Source organism: Rhinichthys klamathensis, unplaced genomic scaffold (assembly GCF_029890125.1).
Source record: "Rhinichthys klamathensis goyatoka isolate OS25496 unplaced genomic scaffold, OSU_Roscu_1.1 h1tg000029l_1, whole genome shotgun sequence".
Classification (NCBI taxonomy): Eukaryota; Metazoa; Chordata; class Actinopteri; order Cypriniformes; family Leuciscidae; genus Rhinichthys; species Rhinichthys klamathensis.
Window position 1 is genome coordinate 1,061,769 of NW_026606579.1, and position 22,935 is coordinate 1,084,703.

Genomic DNA, 22,935 nt, shown 5'->3' on the forward strand with positions numbered 1-22,935 from the left:
TACAGCATCATGGCTAATGTACTTTAGTTTGTCACCACAAATTCCACTGTTAAACAAGATTATTTAAAAAATAAGTTGAAAAAATACAGGATGATGGTTTGAACAGAAGCAAATGCCATCAATTAACAACCTTGTAGCTCACAGTAGGTCTGTCTTTTAAGGTTATAAGTTAAAAGTCAGTTTCCCTATGGAGAAAATGAACGAGGTTTTTACTTCAAGAACCCGACTGTTGCACTCTATTCCTTTGAGTGAATCAGTTCAGTGCACTGGCATGAGAATGAACTTGGCCAGATGTTTCATGATTAATTGGTTAATAAACCAATTAATCATGAAACCAGGGGCATACAGGAGACAGACCAGCTCATTTGATACACACATACACAGAAGACTCAAAAGAACTCTCTGGAAATCTCATTATTGTACACATCTGTTCACTTGTTTCGTATTTTCCTTCAAACCACACAGACACAAGGCTGTCTGTTCCAGCTTGGTTACATGGAAAAGAATAAAAGCAAAAAGAATGCAAATCTCTACAGCAAATCTGTCGATTAGTCAAGCCATACAGAACGTTCTAGCACATTATGGGCCCTATTTTAACCATCTGAAACGCAAGTGTCAAAGCGCAAAGCGCAAATAACTTTGTGGGCGGATCCCGGCGCTGTTGCTATTTTCCCGGCGGGATAAATGCCTCTTGCGCCTGGCGCAAATCTAAAAGGGGTTGGTCTGAAGTAGCTTCATTATTCATAGGTGTGGTTTGGGCGTTACGTGAAATAAACCAATCAGACTGTCATCTCACATTCCCTTTAAAGGGGTCATATAATGGTACATGCACTTTTACAAGTTGATTGTACTGAAATGTGTGTTGGCAGTGCCTGTACACAACCATCATAAAATGATAAAAATCCATCCAGTGTTTTTGTTTTAATCTCCTTATATGTTTTCCCCTGTCTCAAATCAAGCCGTTCGACCATGTGACGTCACACGCTCGGAAGCCCCTCCCACGATTGTTGATTGACAGCAACGTTTCAACACAGACCCGCCCTCGCTCGTGAGAGCTGTCAATCATAGTCCGTGCGGATCGGCGCGGTCATTGTTGATATGCTGGAGCACTGTCTATGAGCAGAATGGCGTCTAAGTGATTGTGGTGTTCTGTTCTTGGGTGTAATAACGAACACAGCAGTCATTTTAATGTTCCTAAATCCGAACCACTGAAGACGCAGAGGCTGAGTTTGTTTTCGAAGGGAATATTCCCCACGAGCAACGTCAATGCTTTCATGTTTGCGCGAATCATTTCTCACCAGACTGCTTTATAAATGAGGATCAGTATAAAGCTGGTTTTGCTAAGAAGCTGCTCATGAAAAAAGGATCGGTACCAACTATTCGTGTTCCTGCTGAACCTCTAGAACAACTGAAGTGAGTGTAACGTTTTATTAAACTTTATATTAATATTTATATTAATATTTGCAAATCGCTAGCTGCACGCTTCACAATGAATGCGTCTCAGGTTTACACTTAGGGTGCATTACGGCATGTTTTCTATGTATGATGTTCTCAATATAATTCATAATCCCACGTTTATACTGAACAACGCGTTATGGTTATTGTGTTACAAACGGTGTACGCACAGAACAGAGAGCGGGGTGAGCAAAGCTCATTATCATTTAAAGTCATATGCACTGAAACGGCGTGCTGAAAACAGAGCTGTTTTTGACCAAGTAAAATAAGTGTTTTCTTACCATACTAATGAGAATTTTTAATTAAAGTATATTACAAACTTTTAATTTAGACCCTAAAGAATCATACTAGCTTGTACAAAAATGGCATTATATGACCCCTTTAAGAGCAGGCGAGCTTGTTCTAAAGTGGATTCCTATTATAACGGCGGATTTCCCAGGCGCGCGGTCTAGGAGCCGTAAAACACAGAGAAGTGACATTGGGGATGGAGAAACCCACCCAAATTAACTTCTGTTAAACAGGCGTATGTTAATTTGGGTAAATGTGTAAGCTACATGTATGCTTTTATAATAAATTATCTATCTATCTATCTATCTATCTATCTATCTATCTATCTATCTATCTATCTATCTATCTATCTATCTATCTATCTATCTATCTATCTATCTATCTATCTATCTATCTATCTATCTATCTATCTATCGATCGTACTAATGTATGATTTGCAAAAATGAAAACTGCTGCTTAGATGAGAGAATCAAAGTGTATGCGCGTTGTGCACACGCTACATTGATTATGGCCAAGCATGCGCCCTTAAAATAGCATAATGAACAACGCGCAATGCGCCACTGACTTTAGACTAGGTTTTTTCTGGTCAGTGGCGCAATTGTTTTATAGAACAGCAAAATAGCTTGAGGGAAAGTTTGCGCCGGAACACGCTTCCTCTTTGCGCTGAACCGCCCTGCGCTTGCGCTGAGAAAGTGTATTTCTTAGTTAACCGACGTGTGTCTGTGGAGGGAAAAGTCCGCTTTGCGCGGGTGCAAAATAGGAATGATACATGCGTCAGTGTACAAAGTCATTTGCGCCGGGTGCAAGATAGGGCCCTAAATCTCTCAATTCAATGCTAAAAACCAAGAACACAAACAGCATGACTGTAGGTCCTACATGTGTCTGTTACAACTCAAAAACACCTAACAGTACCTAAAAGAGCCAGTGGAGATCACAGGACCTTCATCAGTTGGTGGTGACACTAAATAACTCCCAAAGGGTTTGGAGCTATTCCACATATAAAGACAAACCTCTCATAAACTTCTCATTAAACAGTTTGGGATTTCAGCAAAGAAAAGGTTGCTTACATAAGTGGGTTTTGAAAACAAGGTAAATTGATATAATGACCCAAGTTGTAAAATTCAAAAGCTCAATATAACAGGATATATTTCACTCTAAAAGCACGCCAGCAAACATGCCATGCAATCACAACCACAACATACTTTGACCCCATTTTTAAGTCATTAAAACAGACATAACGTGCACAGGCATCGCTCTGTGTTCAAGCCTTCGTGTTTGGAGAGTCCTCGTCGGGAGAACAAGTGCGAGAGCATGACAGCTCACGTTGGACTGGCCAAATATAGTGGACGAAATGGTCCGTGTGGCCCATCCGTCTATAGCTTATTAACACTCCCAATAAAACCCTGCATCTGCTGCATTATTTAGTCTTCAAAACTACAGCCTTTTCCAGCACATTACTTTTTAATGCTCGCCTTTGTATCATAAGTGCTTTCCTCCATCCGTGATAAAGCTCTCGTTTACCAGCTGTTGGAATGAATTTGCATTTGGGAATGTGCTAGAATGACACGCAAACCCCTACTGGTGGAAAACGACTGGTCAACTAAAACCGACCTAAAAAAAAAGATGAAGCACCCTTTTAAACATACAAGGCTCTGTTTTTAGCATGCACATTATTATAATATTGTGGGATGGCATTGTCTGTGGGGAGATTAGATCTATTAAGTAGGTCAGGGATCTCGAGTCGTCCTGGCCTCCGTCATGGTACGTTTCCACCAAAGACCACTTCTGTGAGTTCTCCCCGAAAAAAGAAATTCAAGGCGAGTATTTATAGAACTTCACGGGAGAATGGGTTTGACATTGTTCTCCCCTCATGGGCCATATTGCTTTTTTGATTTGCATTCTTAAATTAACTACTTAGTTGTTCTCAGCACTCTGAACAACCTGAAACAGGAAGATAGAAAGGTCAACTGCAATGACAATTTTGTGGAACATGCCAAAGACTTGTAGGCGCAGACTTTATACATGTTCACACACGGTTTACAACTAGAGTGAGGGCAAACAAGACAAGAAAGAGGAAAGACGGAGCTGATTTGAACTCTTGCTACTCTGCTGTCAATCAACTCACGTTGAGTTGCTGTTGTAGTCCGTAAAGAAGACGTGTTTTGGTTGCATGCCGCAAGGAACAAAAGGCAGGCGCCTAGAGTGTTTCTGGCCACCTCGGCCATGGGAGTGAGTTGAGTGAGTTCATTTAAATGGACCAAAATGCATGACAATAGAGATAGAGGTAGAGATAAAGTACGTAGAGTCATACGATGAATCATAAATAAAAAGTGCTCATGTTTATCAGATAACTCGCAACAAACTGTGTTTCAGAATTGCACACATCAAAGAGATCTGTGTGGAAATGAAATGGATATAGAGAAAAAATAAACACAGAGCATGAGCTGTAGCTGGTGTACTTGTGAAGGACGAGGAGAAATAGGTTAAAAAGGGATTTCCACAGAATGGAAGTCCACGACTCAGAGGTCCTTTCAGCCAGCCAGGGGAAATCTCGTCCCAGATTTGTGCAATCGTTCCGTATGCACAAGTATTAATGCATGCATACCACACACTCAAGATACCTGTGATGATTTATCTCTCTGTGTTTACATGCTCTGCAAGTACAGACTTTACTCCATATAATAACCAAATATCAGTCACGATGATTTGCATTTTATCTTGTTCATTAATGACGTGGTGCGGCGCTTGTGCAAACATGTGAAATGAGACAGGAATCCAGTCTATTAGAGTACAAGGACAGGCATGCTAGAAAGTTTGCCTGTGTGCAAAGAGAGAGTAAAATGAATTAAAGAAAGATAAAAAACAGCAAAATAAGACATGCAGGAATTGGAGTAGGCAGTTTGAGAGAAGCCCACCTTACAATCTCGGGATTTGCTGTACTATAAACCAACTTTGGCAGGAGCAGTATTTACTGTTTATCTGAAGGAATGATCTTTCTAAAGTTTCCAGATAGAAAAGCTATTTTGTTTAGTGGTAGAGCATGTTTTATGAGATCCACTGCGAGGAGCGGGAACTTACGGAATGCCGATCTCAAAGATGTTATTTTGAATAAGCTGCTTCCCCAACATGATGATACTGAGCTGGATGCAGAGTTCAATTAGACAGCCACCAGGAGCACACTGGGCAGAAAAGGTAAAAGATATTATGACAGTGTCATGATGTTGAATAGAGTTGCACAATTATTATTATTTTATTTTACAGTACAACTTTAAAATTACAATGCTACTATTTATGGCTGTCTTTCTTGCGTCCTTTTCAAACCTTAAACCACTGAGCTTTTATTTTGGTGGAAACCTTTTTATAAATGTTTCTCATTACAAGCGAAGGTGTTTGGAGCATATTTGGAGATAAATTGCTACCTTTGCACTAAGCCGTTTCATGATTTATGTTTTATTTCGATTAATTGTGCAGCCCTAACATTGAACATGGTGTTATAGTGCTAATCATCAAAAAGGATGCAACAAAAGACAAACCGTACTCACCTCTTCCATACGGTAGTCATTGAAGACATAAACGTAGTCACCGGGGCGGCCTGCAAACCTGTAAAAAACCCATGAATAAGGGTCACAGGATATATCTCACCCCAAGAAAGGAAGTGTCAAGGGTCACATGCCTGTCTTATTTGAAGCCAGATGTTTGTGCTGCATTCAGACTTCACATTTACCAGAAGCTAAATATGTGCGTGTTTGTGTGCTTTTGTCTTTCTCCTAGAGTTAACTGTTTTTGGGGTTGAACTTGTCCACCTACCTCCCTTTGAAGAAGGCCACGTAGAAGATGGGTGCATAGGCATTCATGAACTTCAGGAGGAAAGCCTTCAGAATCAGACGCTCCTCAAAGTTGGTCTCTGTTTTAGGGATCTCTGCAGATACATTAATTAAATGATTTGGGATTTAGACTAATATGTTCTGGATAAACCGCAGACAATTACAAAAGCTGGTATTGTGACAAGCATAATAAAAAGGGATGGCTTGGAAATTTCTCCCAACATGTTTCTCTTTATCAACTTCTGTTCAGTAGGTTGAAGGTTGAGAAATCGAACTCTTCAGAAGACCATATGGTTGCGTTTGGGCGGGGATTACATGTTTTCTGGTGTTCCCTAAATCTTCATCTGCCACAACAGATTACAGGCAGTGCCACATTGGTTTTGGCAATAAATTCACCATATTTCATTAATAGGCTCGAGAAAGAGCCCAAATTCAAAGTCTGGTAAAACATATTCAAGCATGAATAAATGGGTTTGGAAGTAGGTTAAAGCATTAGGGTGAGACAGACTGTATGTGGACTTTAAGAGAAAAAAATCAAAGAAGTACGGGCAAATCTATGTCTTATTCACGAGATGATAACACATGCTTTCTCCTTTTCCTTCCTTCCCTACATATCCCCAGAGACTCTCATTTATTAAAACGTCTCTTAAGGAAATCTCGGTGATGGCTAACTGACAAGAAAAGTTTCTCCAACATTCCTGGAGTGGTTTAAATCAAAGATTCATGCCGTGTGGGTGAGCGAATAGGGGAAGAAGGACATCCAAAAAAATAGATAAGTTGACCAAAGGTGATGCATATCAACAATACAGAGGCTGTAATATGGGTGGTCAAATCTCACCCAGTTCTGTGAGCCAGGCAGCCACCATGCCGTAGATCTCGTCTAGAATGAGGATGACCACCAGGTTGATGATGACGGCGGTGGCCGTGACGGTCACTCGGACGTTGGATTTGACCTCTGGGTCTGGGCTCATTGCCATGAGGGCGGAGATGGTGATGCGGTAAATGATGACACTGAACACGGCAGAGCACGTCACTCCAAACTACAGGCAGAGAGGAACAAGAAGCAGTGGACGAGAAATAAAATATGGGCAAGTAAGAAACCATTGCATCAGACAGGAAGGCTAAGACTTCCCTTATGAGGAAATGGAAAGCTTATTTATTCAGCTTTAATTTGATGTATAAATCTCAATTGCAAAAAACTGACCCTTGTGACTGGTTTTGTGGTCCAGGGTCACATATTAATTAAATAAAAACTTAAGTGTACTTACACACTTTTAAAAAGTGCACTTTGTAATAATGTCAAATTAAAAGTTTTACTTTAAAGTACATTTTAAGACTATCGCATGTCATGCTGACATAAATCATTTTTGATTGTGCTTTAAAGAAATACACTTATTTTGATGTGGTAACATTGAAGCACATGCAAAATAGATGATTATAATTTATATTGACGTGTGTTATTCGAAATTACAATTAAATTGAATACATTTTAAATGTACTAAAGTGCAAATATATTTGGTTTTAATAGAAAAGACCATAAATTGAAACTTTTCTCAAAGAGTTACCATGAACAGAATGGAGGAAATGTTGATGAAATATCCAGGCAGTCTGTCCCTCCATGTTAGCTTCTCGTGTCCAGTCTGTGAAGGGAGAGAGACATTTAAGGTTACTAATGGAAGCATGCATGCTGTTCACTGTTTGAATGCCTGTGTTTCTGTTTTCCTGGGAGCTTTGCCTCTTTACTTTTGAGTTGCTTTTAGAGTGACTCAGAACTAGTCTATAAGTGAGAATAATTCAGCTCTCCACTTGTAAAAACATGACAACATTAAGGCCATTAACACCTGGCCTTCCTCTAGAGTGAGTACTGTACATTCCGTACATTCAAGTGATAGATCACATCTCCAAAACATCCGGCCAACACGGAAGACCTATTTCAGTGATTAAAACAACTTGATTATGCCTGCTTTGCACAAATATAAAAATCCTCATCAAGCCAAAAACAACAGGCAGCAGTGGAGTGAGGGTGGTCTTTTCCCATTGAGGTTAGTCTTCCTTCATTGTCAAAATTTCGACAGTAGTCAAAGCATATGTTCCTCTTAGGAATACATGTTACAAACAGCGTCAAAAATGGATTTAGCTTTAGTTCTGAGGAAGGGAGGGAAATGAATTAGCAGGCCACAGGAATGTAAAGAGGCAGCTTATGTGTCTTTCAAGTCATAAAAAAATGTAATGACAAAAATGCCATTATAATCGAAAGTGTTTGACAAACCTTCTGAGAACATTTTTCTAAGCAACAAGTGCACAACTAGTTTTCTCTGTTACGTCTGTAGCTATGGTCTAACCTCAAAAGTGATTTATTTGATGTTCAACGTTCATTTGTTCTCTGTTGATTTTAAAACAATTTGAGGTTATAATCGAGCACAGCGTCAGTTCAGACAGGCCACGTAGCCGTAGGCATAGGCTGCGATCAGCTGTCAAATCGCTCCAACCACTACCGTTCTCCTATTAGACCGGAAGGATACGCGGCACTTCCGCCTGGGAAATATGCTTAAACTGCTCGCAACCCCCCACCCTGACCACTATAAGTATCAAGCATTTTTCTGTGCACCTTTTGGCTGTCGTCTTCTTTGCTTCCAAGTCCTAGAGTCACGGACATCATCATGAGAGACACCATCCCAAGACGTCATATGACTGACGCTTTTGACCATACGTAAACATCCAACGTTTTAGGGTACCCTTTAACGTCAGTTAGATGACACTATCTAATCCTAACCCTACCCCAGACCTAAACCTACCCGCGTCATCTAACTGACGCTAAAGGTAAAGCGTCAGTTAGATGACGCCCTAGGATCATCATCTAACTGACGTTAAAGGGTACCCTAAAACGTCGAATGTTGACGTATGGTCAAAAGCGTCAGTCATATGACGTCTTGGGATGAGACTGTGTTAGAGACACACCCTTCCTCATAGCAAGCTACAGCATAGACGTCCCGGACTTCACTGATACATCTACATGTTAAATCACGGCTTAAAGACATTACTAACTGTCTTAATCATCTGTATATTGCTCAAGCCGATGGTTCCATAGGGGGGTTAATGCTAAAGCTACGTATGTCATTAATTGTGGAGCAAGAATCCCCATAAGGAACCATACCGCCAAAGATAAATTGTGTTCAATAAACTCAAGTAAACTTGCCAAAGTGGTCTCGTCTGAAATGCTGCTAAGCTAATGGCTCCATTCTCTAAAATGCACCAGAACACAAAGCACACATAAACACTGGTAGAGATGGTGAATGTCATTTCACCAAGTACAACATGTTCCTGGATCAACATCTTTGTTGATCCTTGAACAACATTCCAATCAACCAATCAGATTTGAGGGACAAGTTTACAGTTTATGTCAAGTGTATGCTTAGAACCAGGGTTAGAACGTCTACATCAGTGTTATTCACCTATCATTTCCCTCTGATCTTAGGGATAAGTTATGGGGAGGGTTAGGTTTAAGGGTAGGGATAGATGGAACTATTTCTGATACTATTCAGTAATGAATAAAACATTTTCAACTTTGTTGCATGCATTCCGGGATCTGTGCAGGATATATTCAATGCTGCAGAATTACAGTTTGTCTTGGCAGTGGGACTGTGCCTATGTTGCTGTCTAGCTATTTGTTGATAAATGGAGATTTATAAGGTTTTGCATGGTACCAGTGGCAACAGACACATCAGATATCTACCTCCTGCAATTAGACTCATTATGAGGCAAACAGCACCACCTAGCACAATGCATGAATAAACCCTGGCACCCAGGAACTTGGAAAGTGTTACCAGGCACAGCCTTCAAGATGCCACAGCTTTAGGGTCTCCAGAATAATGAATGTGGGTCACGCAATTGTGATCCACAGGCTCAGCTCACAAACCCTCACCCTGTAATGAGAGGGATAACTGCAGGTCTGCGGTCTCACCGATTGCTTACTCTTCATTAAGATGCATGATGTTATTTGGTGACAGGCTGCGATCGCCTCTTAAAATGCGAAACTGAGTATGGTCACACTATTTTGTGAAGTTCATGGGAAGTATCACTGTATTTGGCACAAGGGCAAGCAGTAATGACCATACAAGCTGTTACCTCAAATATGCTGTGAGGTGCCACAAGTACTTTGAAAAAAATTGTGTAGGATTTTTACTCAGAAATGCTAGTAAATTTCACAATTAATTACAAAGAAACGGCAAGTGACACAGTGAATTAAACATGAGATCTTGAAGTAGAATAACTGAGAGTATTTTCTTTTAAAATATACTCCAACAATCTTTGTTTTATTTACAGCCTATACTGTGTAGGCCCACATGAGATCTACACATTTGGTCTCATTTTCTATGCTGATTTGTGAAGGCAAATCACAAATGGATGTAAATGTAATGGATGAAAACGGATGTAAATACATTAAAAATGTATAAATGTGGGCCATTTGAATTCCGCTGAAATCTGTGGATCTTTCTGTGGATTTCCGCAGCCGCAGATCCCGTGCAAGCTTAGCAAAAAATACCAATAACAAACGATTCCTGACAAAAGAATGCAGAGGAATGGCATTCATTATTTATGTAATCAGCCACATCATGAAAACTGTAAAAACAAAAAGAGAGAGGAAGGAAGAAGACAGGTGGTATTGTTTTTAAATAATTAACACCTTTTATTTTTAAATTGCAGATTTGATTTGTCAGAGAAGAACTGAGAAATTATACTTAAAGGGATAGTTCACCCTAAAATGAAAACTCTGTCATAATTTACTCACCCTCAAGTTGTTTTTGCACAACAAGAATTTATTTCTTCTGCTGAACAAATGTTGAAGAATATGGGTGTCAGGATTCAGACTCGGACAAAGAGGTAAGTGATGAACATAAACTTTTCTTTATTTTAATAGTGAGAGAAACACGTAGGTTTGCAGGTGTTCAATGGTGCTCGTGCAGAGGATTCGTGGCAGGAATCCCAGGTGAGTAAATCCTCTTCATAAAGTATAGCGTGAATTGAGAGGCAAGGCAATGACGTTTCCTTTTTCCCTTTTTCAGATCGCTTGTGGGCAGACCAGATCCAAGGAGAAACTCGACGTGAGTAGATTCCTTGCAGTGCATGCAATGGCGAATTTAACCAGTTCAGTGATACTTGCTTATTTTCCCCTTTTCAGATCATCCAGAAGGGAACGTGACTCAATACAGGATCCAGGGCACAGAGAACGGAAACCACGGAACGAGTCCTGGGAACATCAGAGCAAGAGCACAGAGGTTAGTATTACAGGTGAGTATACTTTACGTTCCAGACTCGAGATAACTTTGAGGAAAGCAAGTGAAACTGGTAGTGGTCCTTTCCTGTTGGAGGCTTGACAATGAGTGACTGTGAATTGGGTGCTTTTGTGCTGGTTGTGAAAGGCGTGCTGAATGGAAACAGGTGCAGGTGATTAGTACTCTGGGGAAAGTGATCGTTGCGTGGTGGTTTGTGAGGGTTCTGATTGGCTCCTGACATTACCCCCCCCTCCAGAGTCCGCGCCAGCGGACCCTGGACCTCGACGTCGTGGGGGTCTGCCTCTGGGTCGTGGTGCAGGTTTCTCGGGATGTTGGGCATGGAATTCCAGGAGCAGATTGGGATCAAGAACATCATTCCGATGCACCCAACTTCTTTCCTCTGGCCCATATCCTTCCCAGTCAATGAGGTACTCGAGTTGATTCCCTCGACGTCGAGAGTCCAAAATTTCTTTAATTAGATAGATGGACTCTGGTTCTATGGGTGGTATAGGAGGATTATCCTCTGGTTCAACCTCTGTGACTGACTGGGATACTGGTGGATGGTAAGGCTTCAGGAGGGAAACGTGAAACGTGGGATGGATACGGTATTCTGGAGGAAGTCGGAGCTGGTAAGTAACTGGATTTATTTGGCTGACAACTGGAAATGGTCCAATATACTTGGGGTTTAGTTTCTTACATGACCGGCGAAATCTGATATCTCGAGTGGAAAGCCAAACGAGCTGTTCAGGCTGAAACTCTGGGTTGGGTCGGCGGCGTTCATCAGCGAATCGTTGTTGCCGATTGACAGCTTGCTGAATGTGGTGGTGTGTCTGATCCCAGACCTGTTCGCTTTCTTCAAACCATTTGTTAACTGCGGGGACCTCTGAGGGTTCACCGGACCATGGGAATAACGGAGGCTGATAACCCAGGATACATTGGAATGGAGTCAACTGAGTGGATGCTTGTCGAAGAGAATTTTGTGCGTATTCGGCCCAAATGAGATATCTACTCCAGATGTTTTGATTGGAGTGGCAGAATGTCCGCAAGAACCGCCCGATATCTTGGATCTTTCGTTCCGTCTGGCCGTTGGTTTGTGGGTGGTACCCTGAAGACAGACTTACTGTCACATTCATTAACGTGAAGAATGATCGCCAGACTCTAGATATGAACTGGGGCCCCCTATCGGAAACGATGTCCTCAGGAAGACCGAAATTCCGAAAGACGTGCTCCATGAGTAACTCAGCGGTGTTAAAAGCTGTTGGGAGCCCTTTCAATGGAATTAGCTTGCAGGCCTTTCAATGGACGTGGAATTTACTGTGACGCTGTGGTTTCTTGATTTGCTGGATAGACAAGGTGAGTGAATCTTGTGAGTTGAGCATCGACAACCCCATTTCAAGATTTTTCCAGACTTCCAATCAATTGTGGGTTGATGACTGATTAACCACGGGCGACCTAGGATGAGATCTGCCTGACTATTCGAGAGTACAAACGGTTCGAACCATTCTTGGTGCGTGTCCTCCACACACAGTTTAATGGGATTGATCTGGGTAGTAACATCTTGCATGTTAATCTGCTCACCTGTCACTGCGTAGATGGAGTAGGCCTTGGGAGTGCTGATTTCTCGCAGTTTGAGTCTCTTACAGAGTTTTCCCGAGATGAAGTTTCCCGCGGACCCCGAGTCGATGATAGCTGTGACAGATATACAGGTTTCTTCAATTTTTAGATTCACAGGGATCGTGAGGGGTGCTGAGACTATCTGGTGATCTAAAACTGAGCTTACCATCATATTCCCAGGTCTGACGGGGCAGCGAAGTCGAAAGTGTCCCTTGCCCCCGCAGTACATACACAATTTTAATTCCCTCCTCCGGAAACGTTCACTCTGGGAGATTTTGAAGGTATCAATTTGCATTTCTTCATCTTGACTCTCGGCCGCGAAGCTCGTAGCATTTTGATGAGGAACAGGAGGATAGTAAGACTGATCGGTGTAGCAACTCTGAGATCTTTGACTCACTCTCATGGCCTGTTGCAAGAATTTCTCGAGTCCTAAAGTGTCGTCATAGATGGCCAATTGGAGGCGTAGAGCTGGATTCAATCCCCGACGAAAAACAGAAATAAGAGCTCGTTCATTCCAACCACTGTTGGATGCTAGAGTGCGGAATTCCACAGAATACTCTGATAAAGATTTCTTCCCTTGCCGTAGCTGTAACAGTCGTTCTCCAAACGAGGAATCCTCCACAGGTTTACCGAAAACTTCCCTGAAATGTTGCTCGAACTCTTGACTGTTTGCAACCACAGGTGATTCCTTCGTCCACAAAGACTCAGCCCACCTCAAAGCCGCTCCAGATAGTTGTTGGATGACAAATGCTACCTTTGATCGTTCAGTGGGATAGAGCTGCGCCTGCTGTTCCAGAGCGAGCGAACACTGTAACAGGAACCCATTGCAATCCTCCGCCCGGCCAGAGAATGGCGCTGGACGCGACGGTGGATTTGCAAAGCAGGTGATCGAAGAAGTGACGTTCCCGGAAGGACCCGCAGAGGATAACACCGACTGTATTGAAGGAGCGGGGGCTGGTGAGGGACTGACAGCAACGGCTGGTTGATTTGGGTCCATAATGGTCTTCACCTCTTACTGTTGTTAGGTCAAGCCTTCTGTCAGGATTCAGACTCGGACAAAGAGGTAAGTGATGAACATAAACTTTTCTTTATTTTAATAGTGAGAGAAACACGTAGGTTTGCAGGTGTTCAATGGTGCTCGTGCAGAGGATTCGTGGCAGGAATCCCAGGTGAGTAAATCCTCTTCATAAAGTATAGCGTGAATTGAGAGGCAAGGCAATGACGTTTCCTTTTTCCCTTTTTCAGATCGCTTGTGGGCAGACCAGATCCAAGGAGAAACTCGACGTGAGTAGATTCCTTGCAGTGCATGCAATGGCGAATTTAACCAGTTCAGTGATACTTGCTTATTTTCCCCTTTTCAGATCATCCAGAAGGGAACGTGACTCAATACAGGATCCAGGGCACAGAGAACGGAAACCACGGAACGAGTCCTGGGAACATCAGAGCAAGAGCACAGAGGTTAGTATTACAGGTGAGTATACTTTACGTTCCAGACTCGAGATAACTTTGAGGAAAGCAAGTGAAACTGGTAGTGGTCCTTTCCTGTTGGAGGCTTGACAATGAGTGACTGTGAATTGGGTGCTTTTGTGCTGGTTGTGAAAGGCGTGCTGAATGGAAACAGGTGCAGGTGATTAGTACTCTGGGGAAAGTGATCGTTGCGTGGTGGTTTGTGAGGGTTCTGATTGGCTCCTGACATTGGGTAACTAAACAGTTGATGGGCCCCAAGTATTTTTTTTTTCCATACTATGGAAGTTAACGGTGACCATCAACTGTTTGGTTCCCGACATTCTTCAAAATATCTTCTTTTGTTTTCAGCAGAAAAAATACATTAATACAGGTTTGGAACATCTTGAGGTTGAGTAAATTATGACATAACTTTCATTTTTGAGTGAACTATACCTTTAAGTGAAACAAATGGATACAAAAAATTCTCAGTTAAACTATTTGGCACAATAAAACTACAGTATGTAAAAATATACTTTAGTATATAAAAAAGGAATGCATGAACTGAAAAATGTTTTACCTTGAATGCAATACGTCACTTTGGATAAAAGCATATTCCAAGTGCATAAAATGTAAATGAAGAAAAAAAAAATTCCACATTTAATTTTATTCAATGTTGTTTCAGCCTTTGAAATTGACTGATGAAATTAAGAAACTCATGAGATTGAATTGATTGGTTTCATATAAAATGTGAATAAACTGCAACCAAAGTAAAGTGTCAGTGTCACTGTTCCTGAAAGAAACTCAAAGGCATTGTGACAAAAGAGGTTGATAGATTAAAAAAGTGGGAAGGATGGTTCACATGTGATTATGTGCTTGCATGATATGGGCGGAGGACAGCAGCCTTTGTCTGTCTGTTATATATTGGATATAGATCAGTGGATTAATTCAACAGCTCGGTGACTGTAGAGTGGGTTGGGCTATACCTCTGTGCACAACAGCTGTCGGATGGAGAATATCGCTTCCTTAAGCTTAAGTCAAGATGCTGTGCAACTTTCTTTGTCTTTCATTTTGGCTGTCTAGAGATTTTTTGCAGAAATGTTACTCAAAAGACAACAAGATAAAGAAAGGTAAACTCATCTTTGCATAGAAGTTGTGACATCTACAGCTACCATTTACACAAAACAAATGGAAATGCTCAAAAATGTTCTCAAAGACCAGATTTTGATCAATCAAACTCATTGTTACATTCAGTAATGGTTCTTTATTGGCATCTATGATAACCTTTAACATCAATAGAACCTTTCCATTGCACAAAATTTTTAGATTGTTAATGTTCTTCACATCAAGAAAATAGTGGTTCTTTTAAGAACTATTCACTGAAAGATTATTTGCGGAACCCAAATGTTTTTTCTTTGGCATTGCTGCAAAACACCCTTTTGGAACCTACAAGTGTATATAAAAGCTACACATCAGCAACTCTCCGACTTGTGGCCTTTTGTAATGGGATGATCTCTTCATTGATGAGACTTCATGTCAACCTGACATCACCCACATTGATCTGCCCAGCAGACATAAAAATGTCAATGGGCTCAGGTTTTGTTAGCGCATGGTCGCCACACGCTCTCTCACAAACGGACGACACACAAGCATCCCAACTAAGCCCTTTGGGAAATTAGTGACAGGATCACCAGTGTGGGGATTTCCTCCACGCCATATGTCGCTCTGCAGAGATGCCGTGTTCACATTGACGTCACTGTACGCCCCGTTCTCTCAACCCCCACCCTCCAAGCATACTGTAAGCCAGAGACGAGAGAGAACAAGAACCGGAACCACGCCAGCGCCCACGCTAGCAACCTAGAACATGTAAGCCGCCACACACACAGCTTTACAGAATACAGAAACGTTACAGAAAGGATTGAATTTGTCTTAGAAATACACACGCACAGCCTACTAGTGAATATTTCAGACTGGTGGACTGACGAAAATAGCTTCCATGGTCTTTATGAGCGATAAAAGAGGTGAAGGTCCATTAAGAGCGGCTTGACTGAAGATTGTCTGAAGATTTGGGAGTCGGGTAGTGAAGGGAATAATCTGATGTGAGCCCCATCTGACACATTGAAATCCCTTTAAAATACACTCTCATCTCCTTCCAGCTCTCTGCTCTGATCGGAGAAGACCACCAGAGCAGGATTATACGCAAAGAAACCTACATGCTTCAGATCATTATCTTTCTAATAAACGGCTTGTGCAGGAACACACCAGGCCATAGATAGGACGAATGACATTTGAAGCACAGTTCAATTATGCAACACTGTGTATTAAATGTTGCAGACTTCCTACTCAGACTTCAATATCAGCATGATCAGACACTAATAAAACCAGAAAAAAAAGTTGCTGCCTTAAATTTTCAATAATCAACTTGGATGTTTAAGTCATTTCAACTTCAATTACATTAAACTGACTTAAAAAATGAGTTGAATCTTTTATTTGATTTGTTTCAGTGTATAAAGGTTGTTATTACATGACATTTAGGGCAAGGTAAATCTGAATGAGAAGCACAATACACAGATGTTACTTGCTACTGTTTCTGTCTTAATATCTTCTGAATATCTTTGCTACGAAACTTTCAATATTTGGCCAAAGAGAGTTTTAGGCCTTTGGACCTAGAGTGAATAGAACTGAAGGCAGAATGTATTAAAAAATCCCATCTGCATTGGAAAAGCACAAAATACTCAGTTAGAGGTCAATCATTTTATCTTCTCCTACCGAGCCAGATGCACACTTTCAGAAAGCAAATGCAACTCTCCTCCTCAAAGATAATGAGTAATGTTCCCTTACTTTGCTTCTGGAGGCGATGAAAACATTTTGTTCTAAAATTAGCCACGCAAAGGGTGTGCTGCATTTTATTAACAAACGTCACTAATGTGTCCTAAAGATAGCTGCCAAGATGACATAGTTATGCGATAAAGGCTTTTAACGAGCCGAAGATAAGGGCAAACCCAACCGAGCGTAAGAGGGAGTGGGATTCGAGTGTCCCCGTCCCGTGTCTCCATGGAGATGTGAGGACTTTGCTTAATTCAGAGGTTTGGCGTGCAGCCCGGCTTGGAAGGACGCTTGCATATATGCAAAAACGCACTGGAGTCTAGTGCTCTCTGCTGGTAGCAAACTGCACTGGATCTAATTCTCATCTCTTAAACTTGCACAGCAAGTCTCTAATCTCTCATAGAAAACTTCACACGTTAACATATAATAAACATACTCAGCATGTGTGTGAAGAAAAATAAGCACACACATTCTTATTACTCCCTGAACTAAATACCTTTCATCATCCGCTCTCTTCGCAGTCACCACAAACTGCACACATACACGCACGTGTCGCTCTTAAATGAGTGATGTGGGGGGTCGCAAGACGTACTGCCTCTCCAGTATTTATTGCTTTATTCCAAGAGTTTTGGGGGCTTTGTAGCAAAACAAATGAGCTGTGAGAAACACGAGGAGGTCTATCAACGCTCAGTCGCGAAATCCTGTGTGTAGTAGTTTTTCCAACCTATCCACCACAACATCGCTTACAGAAAGCGGTCAGAAACTGATGAGCATCAAACTGGACCCTGGTGACTGCTGCTTATTTGCTCTACAGTGAATATGTGCTGGATAATATACTGAACTACTGCTTGTTTATCACCCACATAAAGATTAAGTAAAAACTGCTCTGTTTACAACGACCAAAACTGCCCATGCTGATTTGATTTTAAGAACACTACATATCTAAGTCCAGGGTGTTTTGAATTAAGTCATTAGGATGTATGGTCTTGATTTAAGGTTCTGCAGAACATCTAGGTCAGGACTGACCGTAGGCCATGATATCTGGGGCAGAGTAGCTAAACATAAGAATGAGGAAAAAGTGCCATAATGCAAGTGACGACTTGGACACAAAGGCCCCTAAAACAAAAAATAGGCAACACATTAGGTCAAAGGTCACTAAATCTGTCCAAAAGTATGCCACAGGCATGTCTCCTGTTCTAAACAAGTTTTAATAAGGAATATAGATGCAAGATGAAACCAGAACAAATGATTTTTTACAAGATACACCATTTATTGACAACCAAAATTGCATAAAAAAGCTTGTTTTCTTATTTAGTTTTTAGTATAATTATAGAGGTTTATGCTTACAATATAGATAGCATTGCCAATTTGCATATACAAGGACAAACAATAATTGAAGATATAGTCTCTGAAAACAAGACTTAAATAGTTTTGCTTCACAATTACATTTATCTTGTTTTATGGATATTCAGTTTTTTTTACATGCCATCATGGGAAGATAAATCTGACATAAGAAGCACAGTATGGTGTTCTGCAGGATATCATATTTAATTGCTATTGACTGCCTTTAACTTATTTCTTTTGACTATCTAAGATTTGGTGCCAAGAACTTTTAGCAAATCCAGTCCAGTGACTTTTATATAAGCCCTTGTAAGCCCTCATTGTAGCAGCCTTGTAAACATTTTAATTCCCAACGGATTGAATTTAGATTTTTTTTTTTTTTGTAAAAAAAATAATCTTTAAGGCAACAAACCCCACAGTGAGTCCAGGCTTGATTTTAAACCAGGATTAATGTTCTACAAACCCTGGGAAACCTTAAGAAGCTTGAACTACTAACACAGTTGGACTCGTAACCCCCCCCCCACACACACACACACACACACAGAGTAACAAGGCTACGGATGCTGGTGTACCTGTTTAAAAGCCACGTCATGTATCAACTAACAAGTCTTCATTTATTTGGCTTATTTGCCTTATTACACTTCATGCATGACAACGGCCACAAGTAATGATGTCAAACTGACGAGCACAACCTACATTTTCCGATCGAAACGCTCAAATCTCTGAGGTTCACACCTTATGTGTGATCAGTATGATCTAATGAGATCTTCCTGGACAACATATTTATTTACTGAGCATATGTTTTTATAGTGACCTGCAGTGCATTTACTACTAAACAGCTCACAAGCACACTTGACCTTTAATGTTATACGACGTGACTAACGTTGGGTAACGTGAAACCGAAAGAGCGAGCTGACGAGATCTAATTGTATTAGCCGACATGCACGTCCTACAGCAAGAGGATTACAGGAGTGAGAGACGGCCGTATTTCTCATGCCAACGACCCTGTTGTGACCACCCCACCTAGCTGAGCCCCTCTGACAGACACATGGGCCATTTGCAAATTAAATGGGACTCAAATTCTTTCACTAAAAGTGCTGTGCATGAGTGATGGGTCTGTAAGTTATTCTTTCAAAGTTATTGACAGGAAATGGTAATAATACAGGACAGAAAGAGAGGCAAAACAATTATCTAATGAGCCGCTTTTCCAATGTCGGGTCAAATCATTTTCCAATGTAGGGCTGATAACAGAGCTCTTTGGAATGTAGGCCTTATACAAATACATAAGTCATTGCCTTGGTAATGCAAGAGTTTACAGACGATATGAGATGTAAATAGTAACCGCATTATGGAGGATGAACAGATATTTCTTTTAATTTTATTATTAATTTGTGTTTTCGTCGCTCAAATTGGCCAGCCACAGAGAAAGTGGTAGCCAGAAAACAGACTGCTGGCAGAAAGTCTGGACTCCATAGCAGCTCTCATTGGCTAAGGACCACCCAGATGCCATATGACTGACATGTAAAGCAACCAATCACAGTGGTTAGTTTTGTTCCACGTTATGTTTAGGGGCATGAAAATGTAACGTCGATGTCCCTACAATAACAGACCGGCGTGTAAAACTCATGCCGCAAACTTATGCTTAAAAATATGCAAATTAGGCATTATCCAATTAAATATGCACTAATTTGCATACATTTACAGAACAGGCTTGTTGTATATGTGTCACGCAAATGATATATGAACAAGCACCCCTGTAAAAACCCTCAGAACATAGATAGGAATACAACTGGAAAGTTTGGTTAGTGCTACTAAAGTGGAGGTTTCTGGCTCAGTGCATAAGGGAAAAACTTATTTTGAGGAAACATCCTTTAAAGATAAGTATTTTGATTCAAATGTACAGGCGCAAATAGCGTAATAAACATTTAAAAGTGCATTTAGGAGGATTTCTTTCCACTGGTCTGAAACAACACATTATGAAAAGCCAAATAGCCCAAAATCTCAAAACTGGCCAGTGCATGAGGAAACAATGTTTTTGCCTGTAGACAGAGCAAAAAACTTTCAAAATGAAGACCGAGTTGGATTGCTGGGTTAGGATGCTGTCACACAGCATTACAGTTCAAAACCTTCCAATCTCACAACTAGGGAGTTTTATATAGAAACTGTAACACAAGCAGGTGGAAACAAGGCTCTGGAGAGACTGAGGCGAGAATGAGATAGAGAGAGAAAGAGAGAGCACCATTTACCGGATTCCCAGCTGCCATGGCTGACAGTAACCTCTGCCTCCATTTGTCCTTCCCCAGTTCCCCGCTCTCGTCCACAACTCTCTCAGGCTGGAACACACAGATCTTAACCGTCACACAATCGCTGGCGACAGAGGACAAAACTCTAGCTAACAATGCAAATCTTGGTTTTCCATAAACCAGACCAGATCATTCTTTTTTCTTGGGCATCACCAACGCAAAGTGCAGCCTACGAGCCCCAAAGGCGCCGGTGCCAAATGCTTCAGGCCAGCGCAGTGCATGATGGGAAGGCCCACAGCATTTGGCACCCCCTCATCTCTGCCCCTACAACCATGGCAGTTCCCTTTTTGACTCTTTTCAATAAAGCATTTGCATATTGCTCCTTAGCCAGAAGCCAAAAGGAAATATATTTAGATCTTTTTAAGTCAGCCATTAATGAAATGCCTGCATAAAGCAAGTAAAAAAAAATAAAAAAACATCCTGCCCACCTCATTTTTGTTCTTCTTATTTTTCTTCTTACTCTGCCTCTTCTGAAGGAGTATTGTTTCGTATTTCGGTCTGGGATGCTCCTAAAGAGAAAAGGACAAAGAGGCAATTGCTTTCTACTCTTTGCGAAACCCAGTGGACTGCTGCAGGTAGAGGAGTTTCAAACCATTCAAACAGGTAAAAAATCCAGGGCAACACAAGGACACAACGCAAAGTCAGACTCAACATCTCAAAGAGCAGTATGCAAGAAGAGAGTTTCAAACATAAAACTCAAACCTTCGCTTTTTCCTGGCGGGAAAGATTGCGTTTAGAGAAACAACAAGTTAACATAATTGGTGAGTCCATTTTTGGCCGAGAACACATGAGGACATTCACACACAGCGTTGGGGGATAAACTTTAATACCATTGGATAGGGGCACCATTGTGTCGCATAACAGTCAGCATTAGTCATTTTCAGTCGGTCAGTGTCAAAAAAACACTGTCATTGAAATCAGGTCATGGCCACTGCGCTGTAATCCAGACATGCAAATACTAGTGAGTAACATAATGTGACTGTGTACGTGTGAGAACGTACCTCCTCCTCCTCCATGCCTGTCAGATCCCAACTATAGTTCAAACTGATCTGTCTGCGCTTCCAGTGCTCTAGAAACATGGCAGCTAAAGAGAGAGAGATGAGGCATACAGTAAATGAGTGCTGACAAATATGAGACTTTTGGGAAAAGAGAAGCAAAAGATGATTTATAAGGGGAAAAGTGTCATTTCCTAATGTAAGATAAATCACATCTCATCTACAAAACCATTAAAGGGACACTTAAAATGAGTTCCCTTTCGAGGGAACTCTCGATGCGTCACTTGACGCCTTGGGAACGCCCCCAGCGTGCATGCGTCTGAGCATCAATGTCAACTAGTCCAATGGAAAGAATGAGCGTCACGGGCGGGTGACGTCATGACCAGGAAGGGATAAAGGCTCACCCGGTGAAACGCGGCATTAGCTTCTGTGTCTCAGCAAAAGCGATCTGTGTCATTTTGTCTCTGTCTATTTACTGTTGTCTGTTGCGGAAAAGGATGGAAACTAAACAAGTGTACAAACAGTGTGCTTCTCCCTGCCCGCGTTATTTAACGGGTGGGGACACACACAAGCTTTGTGTCGTTTGTTTGGGAGTGGAGCATGCGGTCTCAGCCTTCGACGGGGCTGAGTGCCAGCATTGTGAGATGTTACCGCTTCGCATGCTCCGCTCTCGCCTGTCACTCTTTGATAAAGAGAGTGGGCAGGCTCGCGATCCGCAGGGATCAGGACCCGCGTCTGCTGAGGCAGCGCGGAGATTGCATTCCTGGGGATCGCAAAAGGAACTTTCGGAGGGGTTGGAGACGGGTCCGAGGGCTCTTTCTCCTTCCTTACCCGAGAGATCCAACGCTCTCCCCCCGGTGTCGGAAGCACGCTCTGCGGTTTCTTCCGCCCGGGGAGAGAGCCCTCCATTACTTTATTGCTCTTCCTCCGAGGAGGTTGATGCGATGAGTTTGGAGAGTGAAAGCACACACATGGGGGAAAGAGATTCACAATTTATTTCCCCAGCATATGATGAGCTGGTGGATGTTATGTCGCGGGCTGTAGAGAAATTAAATATTGAATGGCCATCTGAGAAGAAGGGCGCTCGTCCTAAAAGCAAATTAGATAAGCGCTTTTTATCTTCCACCACATTATCTCCACCACGAGGGCTTCCATTTTTCCCCGATTTGCACAATGAAATATCTAAATCGTGGAATAAACCTTACTCATCACGTCTTTTCAGCCCTCAAGTTAACACTTATTCGAGAATAAGAGGGCTGAAAGAGTATGGTTATGAGGCGATGCCCCAGGCGGAAGAGAATTTAGCCAGTTATCTTTCCCCTGGTCCCGCATCGTCTCTGAAAGCCTCGGCTTTGCCCACTAGACCGCTCAAAGCCACTTCGGTGTTAGTGGGTAAAGCTTATACGGCAGCAGGTCAAGCTGGAGCATGTCTGCATACTATGGCAGTGCTCCAGGCTTATCAAGCTGACCTGCTGGGGGATCTGGATAGTAGTGAGGGAGTCAGTCATGACGATATTCGTGAACTTCGTCGGGCTACCGATCTTTCTCTCAGGGCTACTAAGGAGACCGCCAG

The 22,935-nt window shown here is 41.8% G+C and overlaps 1 protein-coding gene across 3 annotated transcripts in view; it reads right to left on the reverse strand.

The window, feature by feature from the left end:
- Positions 1-22,935, reverse strand: part of ano2b (anoctamin 2b) — a 49,187-nt gene that overhangs the window by 10,707 nt on the left and 15,545 nt on the right. For 2 of the 3 annotated variants that reach the window (XM_056245214.1, XM_056245216.1), the window contains 8 exons: positions 21,369-21,451; positions 20,796-20,876; positions 20,311-20,397; positions 7,133-7,207; positions 6,406-6,607; positions 5,551-5,662; positions 5,286-5,343; positions 4,822-4,922 (listed from right to left, as the gene is read on the reverse strand). In XM_056245214.1, the coding sequence (XP_056101189.1) occupies positions 4,822-4,922; positions 5,286-5,343; positions 5,551-5,662; positions 6,406-6,607; positions 7,133-7,207; positions 20,311-20,397; positions 20,796-20,876; positions 21,369-21,451 (799 nt within the window). The remainder of the gene's footprint in view (positions 1-4,821; positions 4,923-5,285; positions 5,344-5,550; positions 5,663-6,405; positions 6,608-7,132; positions 7,208-20,310; positions 20,398-20,795; positions 20,877-21,368; positions 21,452-22,935) is intronic. The other variant, XM_056245215.1, reaches the window with a different exon arrangement.